The sequence below is a fragment of the Scyliorhinus torazame genome, chromosome 14 (genome assembly GCF_047496885.1).
Source record: "Scyliorhinus torazame isolate Kashiwa2021f chromosome 14, sScyTor2.1, whole genome shotgun sequence".
Taxonomy (NCBI): domain Eukaryota; kingdom Metazoa; phylum Chordata; class Chondrichthyes; order Carcharhiniformes; family Scyliorhinidae; genus Scyliorhinus; species Scyliorhinus torazame.
The window spans coordinates 69,362,596-69,377,325 of record NC_092720.1 but is presented as its reverse complement, the minus strand read 5'-3'; the positions used below and the strand labels follow the sequence as shown (position 1 = coordinate 69,377,325).

Genomic DNA, 14,730 nt, shown 5'->3' with positions numbered 1-14,730 from the left:
TACGACTAAGTAAACACTAGAGGGAGCACCAGAGACGTCATGACATGCAGACATACAGCCGATGAGCGCATAAAATAGGACACGACCAATGGGCAGTCAAGACACCCAGAGGTGACACTACCACAAAGGGGCATTACACAACCCATATATAAGGATAGGGCACACATGCTCTGTCTCTTTCCACAGGCGACACTTAGAGAGTAGGACAGGGGCAGATCAGAAGCATCACACCCACCACGTGGCTTAGAGCACACTGGTTAGTTAGACTGAGTTATTATAGCAAGATTAGCAGGAGAGTCAAACTCATAGAGAACTGTGCTAATGGTTCAATAAATCACATTGAACTTATTTCAACATCTGGAGTATCTTTTGGTCAAAGCTGCATCGAGTTGCAGCCTATGTTATCCCAATGTGCATAACGCAACAAGTGTAGAGTCTCATTCCTTCAGGTTTGAATTTTTTGAATCATTTAAAAAATGTTACATTTTAAAGTAATGGCCAGAGCTTTCTGGGCAGGTCCCATCTTGGGCGTGACAGAGAATTAAGAGAGACAGCCAAAGCATCCATTGACTTTGGGCAGGAATTTCTGTACTGGGACCAGAAAATCCAGGCTGATGTTTCTTATTTTTCCTTTCTGTCTCCTTTTCTCTTTTACTCCAATGTTTTCTTCCTTTATATTTCTTTCCATATCCAATTTGACATTGAATTTAATTCTCTCTCCTCCTGGGCTTATTTCCCAATTTTTAAGTGTCATTAGTTAGGGATATACCTTATTAGTTGCCCTATTCACTCAGGTCCGAGTGCCCTATTTCCTTCACTGCAATGCTATCTGCCTGTGCTTTCAGCAACTTTGTGAGCAAAATCATTGTGTGAATAGTCCAGGAGAAGGTCTAATGAATGGTAGGCACCATTACGTGTTCTACTACAAATAAATCTGGTCCATTAACATATGCTGATAGCCATTGACAAATAATACCAGAAATCTGTACAAACTGGCATTTCTGGATCATATTTCAATATAATCCTACAACTACTTCAGAGTTGAATAGTCTCCAGATATGTTTGAACATTTTTGGTGTTGTATTCAAGGAATCGATGTGTTCTATCCTGAGATGCTTTTTACATGCTTTGCAAATACCGTGGAATAAGATAATTACTCAATGAAGGCCCTGCAGTGGATAGCTCTCCTGTCTCTGGGCACAGGTTTAAGTCTCATTTCAGGACTTGTTGGCCATGAAAGACCCAGCCACTAGCGCAGGTAAGCCAGCATGTACTGGTGCTGGTCCCCAGGCTGGATAAATCGGGAGGGGTGGTAGCAGGAAAAGCATCCAAAACCACCTGCTAAATGCAAATGTTTATGGTTGCTATAATGGTGATCGACCACCATTATTCCAAGCCCATGTATTATATATTTTTTAAGTATAAATTTAGTGTACCCAATTCATTTTCTCCAATTAAGGGGCAATTTAGCGTGGCCAATCCACCTACACTGCACATCTTTGGGTTGTAGGGGCAAAACCCACGCAAACACGGGGGAGAATGTGCAAACGCCACATGGACAGTGACCCAGAGCCGGGATCGAACCTGGGACCTCGGCGCCGTGAGGCAGCAGGGCTAACCACTGCGCCACTGTGCTGCCCCAAGCCCATGTATTACAGGGGGGAAAAATGATAAAGGAAGAAACCGATGCGTTCGTGACACCTAACCGCAGGATCGCAGTGCACTTTAAATGTTGATACACTGCTCACTTTGTACAATCAGAGTCTTTTTGTGTGTGTGTGGAGACTGCAATCTTAGATCCGTATTTTCCGCAGCCTTCATCTCAGACGGTTCTGGGATTATCGTTGGTGGGATCACTTCCTTCCCAAGGAAAATTTACTGATGTTCTTTCCAAATGTGGTTTTATCCCTGCAAGGAAAGCTCTTTGTTCTAATGACTTGCTAGTAATGTTTCGACATCCACATGCATTTAATGGGAAAATATTATGATCCTAATTACTGTTTGCTCTTGGTTTTCAGCTTGTGGCCTTGGAAAATTCAAATCAAAACAGGGACAGGAACCGTGCTCCCTTTGCCCATCTAACAGCAGGATCAACTCTGAAGCAGCCACTGTCTGTCCCTGCAAAAATGGATTCTATCGAGCAGACAGTGACCTCCCTGAGATGGGATGCACAAGTTAGTCACTGGCCCCTATCTGTTTTCATCAAAAATGAATATAATAACTTTTAGTACAGCATGCCATTCATATTAAGCTCAGTTGATTTTCTAACAAATATCTATTCTCATAGAATTGATTCTGATTCCAGGACACTGTTCTGATGCACAAATATGTGACCTAATCTCCTACACGTTCATAGAACGCTTATGTCTCAATTATTTGCTCCTGTTAAAGCTCCAAATATGATCTTAAAAATGTCAAAACTAGCAACTTAACAAATTAACCAATTTCCAAATTTTTGCTAAGTCTTATGATGCTCAGGGGGCAGCATGGTGGCGCAGTGGGTTAGCCCTGTTGCCTCACGGTGCCGAGGTCCCAGGTTCGATCCCGGCTCTGGGTCACTGTCCGTGTGGAGTTTGTACATTCTCCCGTCTTTGTGTGGGTTTCGCCCCCACAACCCAAAGGGTTGGTTTAGCTCACTGAGCTAAATCGCTGGCTTTTAAAGCAGACCAAGGCAGGCCAGCAGCACGGTTCAATTACATCCTTTATGTTATATGTTCACCATTAACCGATAATTTAGTGGAGCTTATTTATTGTTCAATACTGTAGCTATGTCTGAATTCTTCTTTCATATTTTAAAATAATAAGTACTATCATAGCAATGAATCATGCTGGAGTTAAGCCATGATAAAGCTTCACATACATCCTAACGCTCTTCATTATCCACCTAAAGTTGACGGTCAAATTACTCACGGCCACAATGATCAGACTTACTCTGCTTGTTTCCCATTGATTGAAAATTTAACAGCAGACTCTCGTACAATTTGATGTTGTACATGTAAACTGAAATGTAACCAAAGAACATGACCAGTGTAGCAGTGGGTAATTTCAGACCCATCTGAAAGAATGACATTATATCCAAAGAAGCTCCCAACTATTTTAAACACTAATCAAGTGCAGTCGTCTCAGCATTGGTACAATGATTGCAGAACCTAAGCTTCCTAAACCAGGATATAATCTTACTCACATAGATTATTTCACAGATCTAAATAGCAGTTTGTCTTGAGAAGGACTTTAAAGCAGAAAATGACTTACAAGAACAAAGACAGCAGTTTTTAAACCACTTCCAAGGCTTTTATAATCTTCTTTCAGTTTTCCCTGTGATCCCGAACCCATTAGTTTCTACTTTTTATGGCACTCGGGGGAACATGTCTGAGACAGATATATTTTTATAGTGCCATTGGGTTATTTGCAGTTTAATTATCTAGAATAGTAAAGGCACCTCTGACACATTAATAACCATGCTGCTAGTCTGTAAATCGTAAGCAACCATGTCTGTGTGTAGTTACTACACATTAATTTTAAGCCTGAGCACTGTTCAAAGTAGTTACATGTGTATTTTGTCACTTGTTGGCAGCCTCAGTGCAGGTATGAAATAATTGAACTGACCACTGAGATTGTTTTACACTGTTTAAGCCACCATTGGGTACTTAGTCTCAAATATTCTTAGACTTTGTTGAAATATGTAAATATATATATATTTAAAATAATCTATTTGTAAGTAAATATCAGATTGCCAGTGAAGCACACCGCACTTTGGGATACAAGTACTGCAAGTTGATTTTATTAGCTTGGCTGAATATTCTTGTCAAAATATGTATTTCTACTTTTAAAATAACTATACACCTAGTAATCAATACTTTCAAATTTCCCCCAAAATCTTATGAGGAGAAAACATTTTCAGATTAACATTAAATACCTTTCATAACAATGATTGCTAGGATCTTACTGAGGTAATTGATGTTACTCATTGAATTAGTCTTAATGTTTCTGTTATAGAGCATAGAAAAATACAGCACAGAACAGGCCCTTCGGCCCATGATGTTGTGCCGAACCTTTGTCCTAGATTAATCATAGATTATCATTGAATTTACAGTGCAGAAGGAGGCCATTCGGCCCATTGAGTCTGCACCGGCTCTTGGAAAGAGCACCCTACCCATGAGTCTACCCATTATATGGTAGGTTGTTGCACAAGGTTCAATCTCACGGAATCCTGGGTGAGGTAGCCAATTGGATACAAAATTGGCTTGGCGACCGAAGCCAAAGGGAGGTTGTGGAGGGTTTTTCAAACTGGAGGCCTGTGACCAGCGGTGTGCCTCAGGGATCGGTGTTGGGTCCACTGTTATTTGTGATATATATCAATGATTTGGATGAGAATGTAAGAGGCATGGTTAGTAAGTTTGCAGATGACACCACGATTGGTGGCACAGTGGAGAGTGAAGAAGGTTATATAAGATTGCAACAGGATCTTGACCAATTGAGCCAGTGGACCGATGAATGGTAGATGCAGTTTAATTTGGATAAATGTGAAGTAATGCATTTTGGTAGATCAAATCAGGTCAGGACCTATTCAGTTAATGATAGGGAGTTGGAGACAGTTACAGAACAAAGAGATCTAGTAATACAGGTTCATAGCTCCTTGAAGGTGGAGTCTGAGGTGGACAAGATGGTGAAGAAGGCATTCAGCATGCTAGGTTTTATTGGACAAAATATTGAATACAGGAGTTGGGATGTCTCGTTGAAGTTGTACAAGACATTGGTAAGATCACACATATGGAATACTGTCTTCAGTTCTGGTCACCCTATTATAGGAAGGATATTGTTAAACGAGAAAGAATGCAGAAGAGATTTCCGAGGATGCTACTAGGACATTATGGTCTGAGTTATAAGGAGAGGCTGGATAGGCTGGGATCCTTTTCCCTGGAGCATAGGAGGCTTATGGGTGATATTATAGAGGTCTATAAAATAATGAGGAGCATCGACAAGGTAGATAGTCGACATCTTTTCCCAAAGGTAGAGGAGTCCAGAACTAGAGGGCATAGGTTTAAGGTGAGAGGAGAGAGATACAAAAGAGACCAGAGGGGAAATTTCTAACACAGAGGGTGGTGAGCATCTGGAACGGACTGCCAGAGGCGGGTGCAATTTTGTGTTTTAAAAACCAGTTAGACAGTTACATGGGCAGGGTGGGTAGAGAGGGATACGGGCCAAATGCAGGCAAGTGGGACTCGCTTAGTGATAGAAACTGGGTGGCATGGACCAGCTGGGCCGAAGGACCTGTTTCCATACTGTAAACATCTATGACTCTGTACATTACTTTCCATGCTGTTCCTTAGTTCAAAACACAATAACCAATAACGGTATTAATTTGGGTTAAATTAAATATGGAGAGGAGGTCACATCCTATACAGATTTTGATGTGATCGTTTGTATCTCACCAAGAACATCAATGCATAATGTGACAAGAATAGTTCCAAGAAGACCCCAGCCTTTACCAAGGTACCACAATTGTCAAATATATCAATTAATTCTATCAAAATATTTACCACATCAGCCTCAAATCACGGAATATTATTAAGGGAAAGTGTCAAAACACTGCTACCCATGGAAACATACCTAGTTGTAAGGAGATCAGGGATGAGATTTCAGGTTGGATACTCCGTCGGCGGGATCCTCCGCATCGCCTGCAGCGCACCCACGCATGCGGATTTCCCGATGGCATGGGGGTTGCCACAATGGAAGCCAGGAGACGGGTGGGGCGGGACGGAGAATCCCACCCTTCATCTTCAGTTCCAATGCAGGGTTTGGCAACATGGGACAGTATAGCAGTACAGCCTAGTCATAAGGGGAGAAAGTCAGAGGTGGGGCAGTTCAAAGCCCTATAATCTGTACTTTAACTCCTAAAAGGTTGTTGCTAAAGTCCCCGTGAAAAGCTATTAAACTGTGGGGCCTATGAGGAATCCTTCATATCTAAGAAGAAACTAACTGAAGTGATAAGAAACAGTGAGTGCATTGCAGGAGTTATGTTCAAATGGGGGACACATTATTGGGACCACCATTGGTTGCAATTTATATAGATGAGCGAAATTCAGGAATAATAAAACAATATGGTAAGATTAAGCAGATAATACCAAACTAGGAGGGTTGGGATTGAGAATAGGCACTGTGAAACTGTAGGAGGTGGACAATATATGGGCCAATAGCAGATAAAGCTAATGCAGTGAGGAATGGAAAAATAGATGATGCATATGATCAATAAATATTGTTGAAATAGTTAAAGGTGAAGCTGAGAGAAAAATAGGAATCTTTGTTGATTTGATACTAAATGTGACTAACTGGTAGAAAGAAGTAATCAAGAAAACCCGTAAGGGCACTATGTTGGCGCATTGGTTAGCACTGCTGCCTCACGGCGCCAAGGGCCCAAGTTCGATCCCAGCCCTGGGTCACTGTCCATGTGGAGTTTGCACATTCTCCCGTGTCTGCGTGGGTCTCACCCCCACAACCCAAAGTTGTGCAGGGTAGGTGGATTGGCCACGCTAAATTGCCCCTTAATTGGAAAAAGAAAATCAAGACAACCAGTAGAATGCTTAAACAGTCGAATAAACATCAGGGGAGTTCATTCATCATAAAACTAAACAGTGGTTCTGGCTACACCCCACCTTAAATATTGCATCCATTTTTGGTCACCAAGAGACAAATGGAACCTAGATACCATACTGGTTACATGGAACCATAAGGCTAATTCCTTGTGCCAGGGGTCTGAGACATGATAAAAAACTGGCGAAACCTCTGGGCTTTAGCCCAGAAAAGAAGCACTGGCATGGTGACCTCAAAGCCGTATAGTTAAGTGAATGAAAAGGTTAATCCAGATTATCTAAATTACATTATGAAAATAGAATAGGACAGCAGTTCAAACTAAAAAAATCTAACATTAAGTTCGTCAGAAAAGGTAATAAGATCTGTGGCAGATAAACTATAAAAATTATTTAAGAAACAAGTTGGATATTAAACTGAGGAGACATTAGGATATTTCAACTGATCCTCCTTAGCTCTAATTACCATGTGATTTTGGGAAGAGATTTTACTAAGAAGAAGGCAGTCCCAGTGCACTAAAGCCTTCATTCTGTATCAAACCCGCGAGGGCGGCACGGTTGCACTGTAGTTAGCACCATTGCTTCACAGCGTCAGGGACCCGGGTTTGATTCCGAGTTTGGGTTACTGTCTGTGTGGAGTCTGCACGTTGTCTGCGTGGGTTTCCTTCAGGTGCTCCGGTTTTCTCCTGAAAGACATGTTTGTGAGGCGCATTGGTCATTCTGAATTCTTCCTCGTGTACCTGAACAATCGCCGCCACAGTAACTTCATTGCAGTGTTAATATAAGCCTACTTGCGACACTAATAAAGATTATTATCATTATGTGTCTCTGAAGATTTTAGTGCAAGAGAATCTCATGGCTGCTTTTTCTAGATTTGTCATATTATTCTGTATCATTGTTTCAATGAGCTTTAGGCCAAATAAGTGAGGAATGAGCTAAATTGTTAGCATTACAAAGGCGGAGACCAGTAGATTTGGAATGCAGTTTCAGATAGGGTCCCTGCTTAGTGGTTACCTTAGCGCTGAATAAACAGGAAAGAAATATTACATTTATCCTCTTTCAAACCAGATATTATCTTTCCTACAATGATTCTCTGCAAATAGTTTCCCCCAACACATTTGGTGCAAAAACGCACTAAACAACATCTATCTTGCGTTTAAAGGTTTGCCACTATCTTTGAATGCCTTCCATTTCTTTTATCAGCACAATGCAGGCAACGGTCTAGCTGTTAAAAGTACATCTGAAGTTGCATACTGCCTTTTGTAAAACCTGGGTCTCAGCTGCTTCCATGGCCAGCTTATCAGTAAAAGCAGAACCCAACCCCAGATCCCTCCTTTGAGAACAGGTTTTGATTGCATTTTATAACTTTTCCTTTTCAAACACTAATTTGCCTTTCTAGTGACCTTCACAGACTGTTTTAAAAGCTGATGCTATCCTGTCGACTTGCTGTGCATGATATTCCAGGGGTGAAATTCTCCAGAAACGGCGCGATGTCCGCCGACTGGCGCCCAAAATGGCGCAAATCAGACGGGCATCGCGCCGCCCCAAAGGTGCGGAATGCTCCGCATCTTTGGGGGCCCAGCCCCAACCTTGAGGGGCTAGGCCGGCGCTGGACGAATTTCTGCCCCGCCAGCTGGCGGAAAAGGCCTTTGGTGCCCCGCCAGCTGGTGCAGAAATGACATCTCCGGGCGGCGCATGCGCGGGAGCGTCAACGGCCGCTGACAGTTTCCCACGCATGCGCAGTGGAGGGAGTCTCTTCCGCCTCCGCCATGGTGGACACCGTGGCGGAGGCGGAAGGGAAAGAGTGCCCCCACGGCACAGGCCCGCCCCCGGGGCCAGATCGTCCCGCGCCCCCCCCCCAAGACCCCGGAGCCCGCCCGCGCCGCCTTGTCCCGCCGGTAAGGTAGGTCGGCGGCGGCAATTTACGTCGGCGGGACAGGCATTTTAGCGGCGGGACTTCGGCCCATCCGGGCCGGAGAACCAAGCGGGGGGGCCCGCCAACCGACGCAGCGCGATTCCCGCCCCCGCCAAATCTCCGGTGCCAGAGACTTCGGCAACCATCGGGGGCGGGATTCACGCCAGCCCCCGGCGATTCTCCGACCCGGCGGAGGGTCGGAGAATTTCGCCCCCGCTGTCTCAAAATAACAGTTCATTTTAAAAAGTAGCTCCAAATCTATTCTTACTTTACAATAAAGGAAGCGAGTAAATATTGCAGTCCTGCTAGTCTGCTTGTATATTTGAATTTTTTATAAATTAATCCACTGAAAAGATTGCCATCTGTGAAATAGAAGCCAAAGGATTTTATGTATTTTAATGCAATGTTTGCAAGACAATATTAAATGTAATATATTATGGTATATATGTTATTCTTATTGTATATATTATTGTATATATTAATATAACGCATTATTATGTATTATAAACATTGTGTATTCAGCATTTATACCTGTTGATTCTATTTATGTTCAACAAGCATCCTAATTTCCATTTTCAATTTCAATGTTACTAAGGTGTGCCTTCTGCTGCCCGTAATGTTATTTCAAATGTGAACAAGACTTCTCTGAGCTTGGAATGGAGTCAACCAGAGGAAACGGGTGGCCGTGATGACCTGCTGTATAATATCATCTGCAAGAAGTGCAGTGTGGAGGGCAAAATCTGCTCCAGATGCGATGACAATGTAGAATTTGTCCCACGCCAGCTGGGCCTGACGGAAAGGCAGGTGTTTATCAGTAACCTTTTGGCTCACACCCGATATTCATTCGAAATCCAAGCAGTAAATGGTGTCTCCAGCAAGAATCCATACTCTCCTCAGTTTGCAGCAGTTAACATTACTACAAATCAGGCTGGTAAGTGGAGTAGTGTTTCAACATTTAAGATTGTAATTTTCAGTTCCCTAATAAATACAATTCAGTGGATCAGTGCTATCTACACTTTATAGTGTGGTACAGAGAAATTACTGATTTCTGTGTTGGCTGCATCTGCGAAGACAACAGTGCACCTTGTGGAGGAGGAGGACACCACTGATGGCAAAGTGAGGTTGTCTGTTTCCCGGGTTAATGATGCCGAACGCCAACAGTTTCCCCATCATTACAAGTGCAAAATTGGACCTTGCATTCTCAATTAAAGTAAACACAATTGGCACCAACTTCAAAATCACAAGCTGAATTTTAAGGCTCCAATGGGGGCGAGCATGGAGGTGGGCAGGATTGAACTTTTGCACCACCTACCAAAGTGCTGGCATTCTGACACCATCCTTCCTCTAGGTCATTTTTTAAATCTGTCAGCATGATCGTTATTTTTATTAAATGCTACTGTTTACCAGCATGGCTCAAGTCAGGGCATAACTCTTGGTGATCTCTGATGAAACCTTTCTTGTCTCATTTGATTTTGGAGGGTTAATATTAAGGGTGCATGCAATTAAATATGTCTGAGTTGATCCCTCCTAGCTATGCCCTGATCCAACTTGGTCTGTCACACCAGCTGAAATGCACTTTTGTGCTCTACCTGAAACTGGTACAAGAAGATTAAAATTCAGTTATTGCAACCAACATGCCTGCACTTTACGCTTCTGCAAACAACAGTATGTTGCAGCAGGACAATTAGTCCCAACAATGTCATTATTGGCCCTGCCTATGTCATAAAGAACAACAAATATTTACAATGTTAAAAATAAAATGTACCTGAATTATTGCAGCTCCTGGTTGCAAAGAAAATATGCAGATTGAAAAATGCCATTTTGACACACATTTGTTGCACAAAACAGATTAAATTCCGACCAAGTTTGCAATACCTATGTTGTGTTAGTCTTTTTATGTGTTTTACAGACGCACACATACACATTTTATATCTGCTTGTTCTGTTTGTTGAGTCTGTCACCATACAAAGGATGTGTGTTGCAGTGGCAACACTCCTGTAGGTTTCTTAAACTCTTGATTCCAATTATTGAAAGCTCTCGACCCCTCAGAAGAGAGGATTTATTTGAGGGTGGCCATCCTTAGGTTTAGGACTTGTCTGACTTTCACATTAAGCTCCCCTTTTGTACTGTAGCTTATCTTCCAGTGATTAGAGCTTGAATATTCATTCATCTGGCACTTTCTATATTATAAGTCTGACACAATGAAATGGTGTTAGGGGACCTGCTAAGTCACAGCCTGAAGCAGCTGGTGGGATGCCATCAGGCTTTGTCAGAAAGGAATTCATACTGGCAGTCCAGGTGCTGGATGGCGTAGCTGTAATTAGGCCCTGAGAGACAGATGACTGTGTTCTGGGTTAGGCCGTTAAGGGAATCTTACCTCCAGGCAGTATGTATGTATGTAATTTGTCCATTGATTGGTGTTTAATGGACGGTATTAGTTTCTATTGTTGCGTGACTGGGTTAGAGAAGTTGGGCAGCAGAAGTTGTAAATGGAGAAAATCTGAAGTCTTTCACTCTATGGGTAAAAGTTTTAAAATTGTTTGGGTTTAAACACTGCAGCAGGATGATGGAACTTCCTCACTGCATTCACAATTCCACTTGAAACCTTGTTTAGGCAAAGTTGCTCCTCATGTAGATTGCTGTCCAAAACCAATAAATTAGAAAGCAAGTAAACATATATGCTTTGAACAACAAAAACACAGCTTGTATTTATGCAGCATCTTTAACATAGTAAAACACCTTAAGGCACGCCAAAGAGGTATCATGAAACAAAAAATTCAACATTAAACCACATAAGCAGATATAAGGCCAATTTGAAAACAAAGATGAGAATGCTAAAGTGGAGACATTTGCTTAACCAGGAGTCAATGTAAGTCAGTGAGCATGGGAGTTAAGTGTGAGCAGAACCTAGGATATGTGACGCTGAGATTTGGTTAACCTCACGTTTAGGGAGGGTAAACTGTGGGAGGCTGACCAGGAGTACATTGAAACAGTAAGGGCAGCACGGTGGCGCAGTGACTAACACTGCTGCCTCACGGCGCCGAGGTCCCAGGTACGATCCCGGCGCTGGGTCACTGTCCGTGTGGAGTTTGCACATTCTTCCATGCTAGCGTGGGTTTCACCCCCACAACCCAAAGATGTGCAGGGTAGGTGGATTGGCCACGCTAAATTGCCCCAAATTGGAAAGAATGAACTGGGTACTCTAAATTTATTTTTAAAAATAAATAATCAAATCTGGAAGTAACAAAATATATGGGCAGGATTCTCCGTTGGGAGACTGTTCTCACACCGGAGCTGAATTGCAATCGGTTTACGATCCCCCCGGGAGTGCAAACCAGCAAGCAATTCTGTATTCCTCGCCATGCATATTATTCCCAGGGAATCCCGCTATCGAGCTGTCATCTTGAGCGGGTAGCTCAATAGCGAAATCCTGCGGCCAGCCACCCACCCGCACTGCAGATCACCCCACTCCACAGCATCCCAATCCAAGATTTCCTGGGTGCCCCCTACCACCCCCTCCCAGTACTCTCATAATGTAGAGACCCAAACAGGGACCCCTGTAACAGGGTGACAACCTGGGAGACCCCCACAGGGACCCCTGTAATGGAGAGACTCCCATGGTGACCCCTGTAATAGAGGAACCTCCCACTGTGACCCTCTGCCTCTTACCCCTTCCCACAGACTCGCCCTCCCCCATAGATTTCATCCCCCTCCCACCCGGGAAAAGAGACCCCTGTCTGGAAGCTAGAGAGTGGTCCAGACGGGGGCAGTCAGAAGAATTACAGCCATAACACTTACCTTGCAACTCCATGTGTCCATTCCTGGAAGTAGAGCAGCTGTGACCTGCATCTGGGGCGAGATTCTCCGACCCCCCGCCGGGTCGGAGAATCGCCGGGGGCTGGCGTGAATCCCGCCCCCGCCGGTTGCCGAATTCTCCGGCACCGGGTATTCGGTGGGGGCAGGAATCGCGCCGCGCCGGTTGGCGGGCGCCCTCCCGCGATTCTCCGGCCCGGATGGGCTGCAGTCCCGCTGCTAGAATGCCTGTCCCGCCGGCGTAGATTAAACCACCTACCTTACCGGCATGACAAGGCGGCGCGGGTGGGCTCCGGGGTCCTAGGGGGGGCGCGGGGCTATCTGGCCCCGGGGGGTGCCCCCACGGTGGCCTGGCCTGCGATCGGGGCCCACCGATCCGCGGGCGGGCCTGTGCCATGGGGGCACTCTTTTCCTTCCGCCTTCGCCACGGTCTCCACCATGGCAGAGGCGGAAGAGACTCCCTCCACAGCGCATGCGCGGGGATGCAGCGAGCGACCGCCACGCTCCCGCGCATGCGCTGCCCGGAAATGTCATTTCCGCACCAGCTGGCGGGGCACCAAAGGCCTTTTCCGCCAGCTGGCGGGGTGGAAATTAGTACGGCGCGGGCCTAGCCCCTTAAGGTTGGGGCTCGGCCCCCCAAGATGCGGAGGATTCCGCACCTTTGGGGCGGCGCGATGCCCGACTGATTTGCCCCGTTTTGGGCGCCGGTCGGCGGACATCGCGCCGATACCGGAGAATTTCGCCCCTGATTCCTGCAGATCCATTAGTGCAAACCATTCATAGCTTTCTAGTCGTGGTCTGTGATTAACAGCTTTACAAACCATCTGCAGCTTTGATTCATTTACCTCCCTTCATGGTTCAGTGACCTATTTGGTGAAACCTCAATGTGTGTAAACATTGACCACATCAAAGAGAGGTGAGTGCATTCCAAACATTAAGTGCTTTCCAATCACACAAATATGTGATTTCACTGGCAAGGACAAGATGGGCCGAATGGCCTCCTTCTGTGCTGTAACTTTTCTATGATTCTATAGTCATAGGACGCTGGGCCCACCTAAATGGATGCAAATGGATCATTAACACCTATTTACATTTATTTAAATACTCCCGCTGGCGTGCAGGACCTCGTTCATGCCGCCAGCAGGGGGAGTCGGAGCATTGTGATCAATTTTGCCCCGACGTCCGATTCTCCGTCCCATTGGGGAATGCGATCCAGGCATCCCAGGATGGAGAACCCTGCCCATTGAATGGAGCCTTCTGTAGCAGATGAGCTGAGGCACAGTCACAGAGATGGAAATAGGTGGTCTTAACAATGAGATCGATGAAGAATTAATTATCTTGAGTGATTACCTTAAAATAATAATCTTGGATGAAAAATATTTAAAACGTGTTTGGAAATATTTTTTTAATTATCCTTCGCAAATAAAGGAAAGTTAATTTGCTTAATCTTTATTAAACTTTTTAATTAGTATAAGAATGTGTGCACATTATGGGTTATAAAGGGAAAGAATTTATTTTCTGAAGTTGCGGCTGAAGTATGAGTGTTATAAATAGATATGCCATGATTGCAATTAGATGTGATGAATAACTGAACTCACAAGACAGGACATATCGCACTGCAGACTTCACTGTATTCTTCACTCTTGAAAGTATGCAGCTGCTCAGGACATGCTTTTAGACGTCTGTCCTTGTGCTTGAACAAATGAGACAGTTTTGTAGCATTGTGGCTTTAAGCTAAGGGAAGATCCTGTGAGTTTTAGGTGCCAGACTTGGCTCAATGTCCAAAGTTTAGATATTTAATGGAGTTTTTTAACACTGTGTGTAGTTTTGACAGAATGCATTGCAAACAGTTCATTCCCAGCTCAGGTTTCGGTGAGACGCTAATTTAGAATTATCATCATGGGAGTGAGGACAGTGGTAGGAGATTTTGTTCACAAAGTGCTAGATCTGTGAAGAGGCAGCACGGTAGCATTGTGGATAGCACAATTGTTTCACAGCTCCAGGGTCCCAGGTTCGATTCCGGCTTGGGTCACTGTCTGTGCGGAGTCTGCACATCCTCCCCGTGTATGCGTGGGTTTCCTCCGGGTGCTCCGGTTTCCTCCCACAGTCCAAAGATGTGCAGGTTAGGTGGATTGGCCATGATAAATTGCCCTTAGTGTTGGGTGGAGGTGTTGACCTTGGGTGGGGTGCTCTTTCCAGGAGCCGGTGCAGACTCGGTGGGCCGAATGGCCTCCTTCTGCACTGTAAATTCAATGATAATCTATGATTAATCTAGGACAAAGGTTTGGCACAACATCGTGGGCCGAAGGGCCTGTTCTGTGCTGTATTTTCTAAATTTTTCTAAAAAAGACTTTGCAGAGAGAGTTTTTTTCAAAAATGTATTTATTCTCCTTTTTTCACATTTTCATCCAAATT

The 14,730-nt window shown here is 44.4% G+C and overlaps 1 protein-coding gene across 4 annotated transcripts in view; it reads left to right on the top strand.

The window, feature by feature from the left end:
- The window catches only part of LOC140389796 (ephrin type-B receptor 3-like), a 133,942-nt gene that overhangs the window by 99,040 nt on the left and 20,172 nt on the right, over positions 1-14,730 (top strand). For all 4 annotated transcript variants that reach the window (XM_072474329.1, XM_072474327.1, XM_072474328.1 and 1 more), the window contains exons 4-5: positions 2,019-2,174; positions 9,098-9,433. In XM_072474329.1, coding sequence (XP_072330430.1) covers positions 2,019-2,174; positions 9,098-9,433 — 492 coding nt within the window. The remainder of the gene's footprint in view (positions 1-2,018; positions 2,175-9,097; positions 9,434-14,730) is intronic.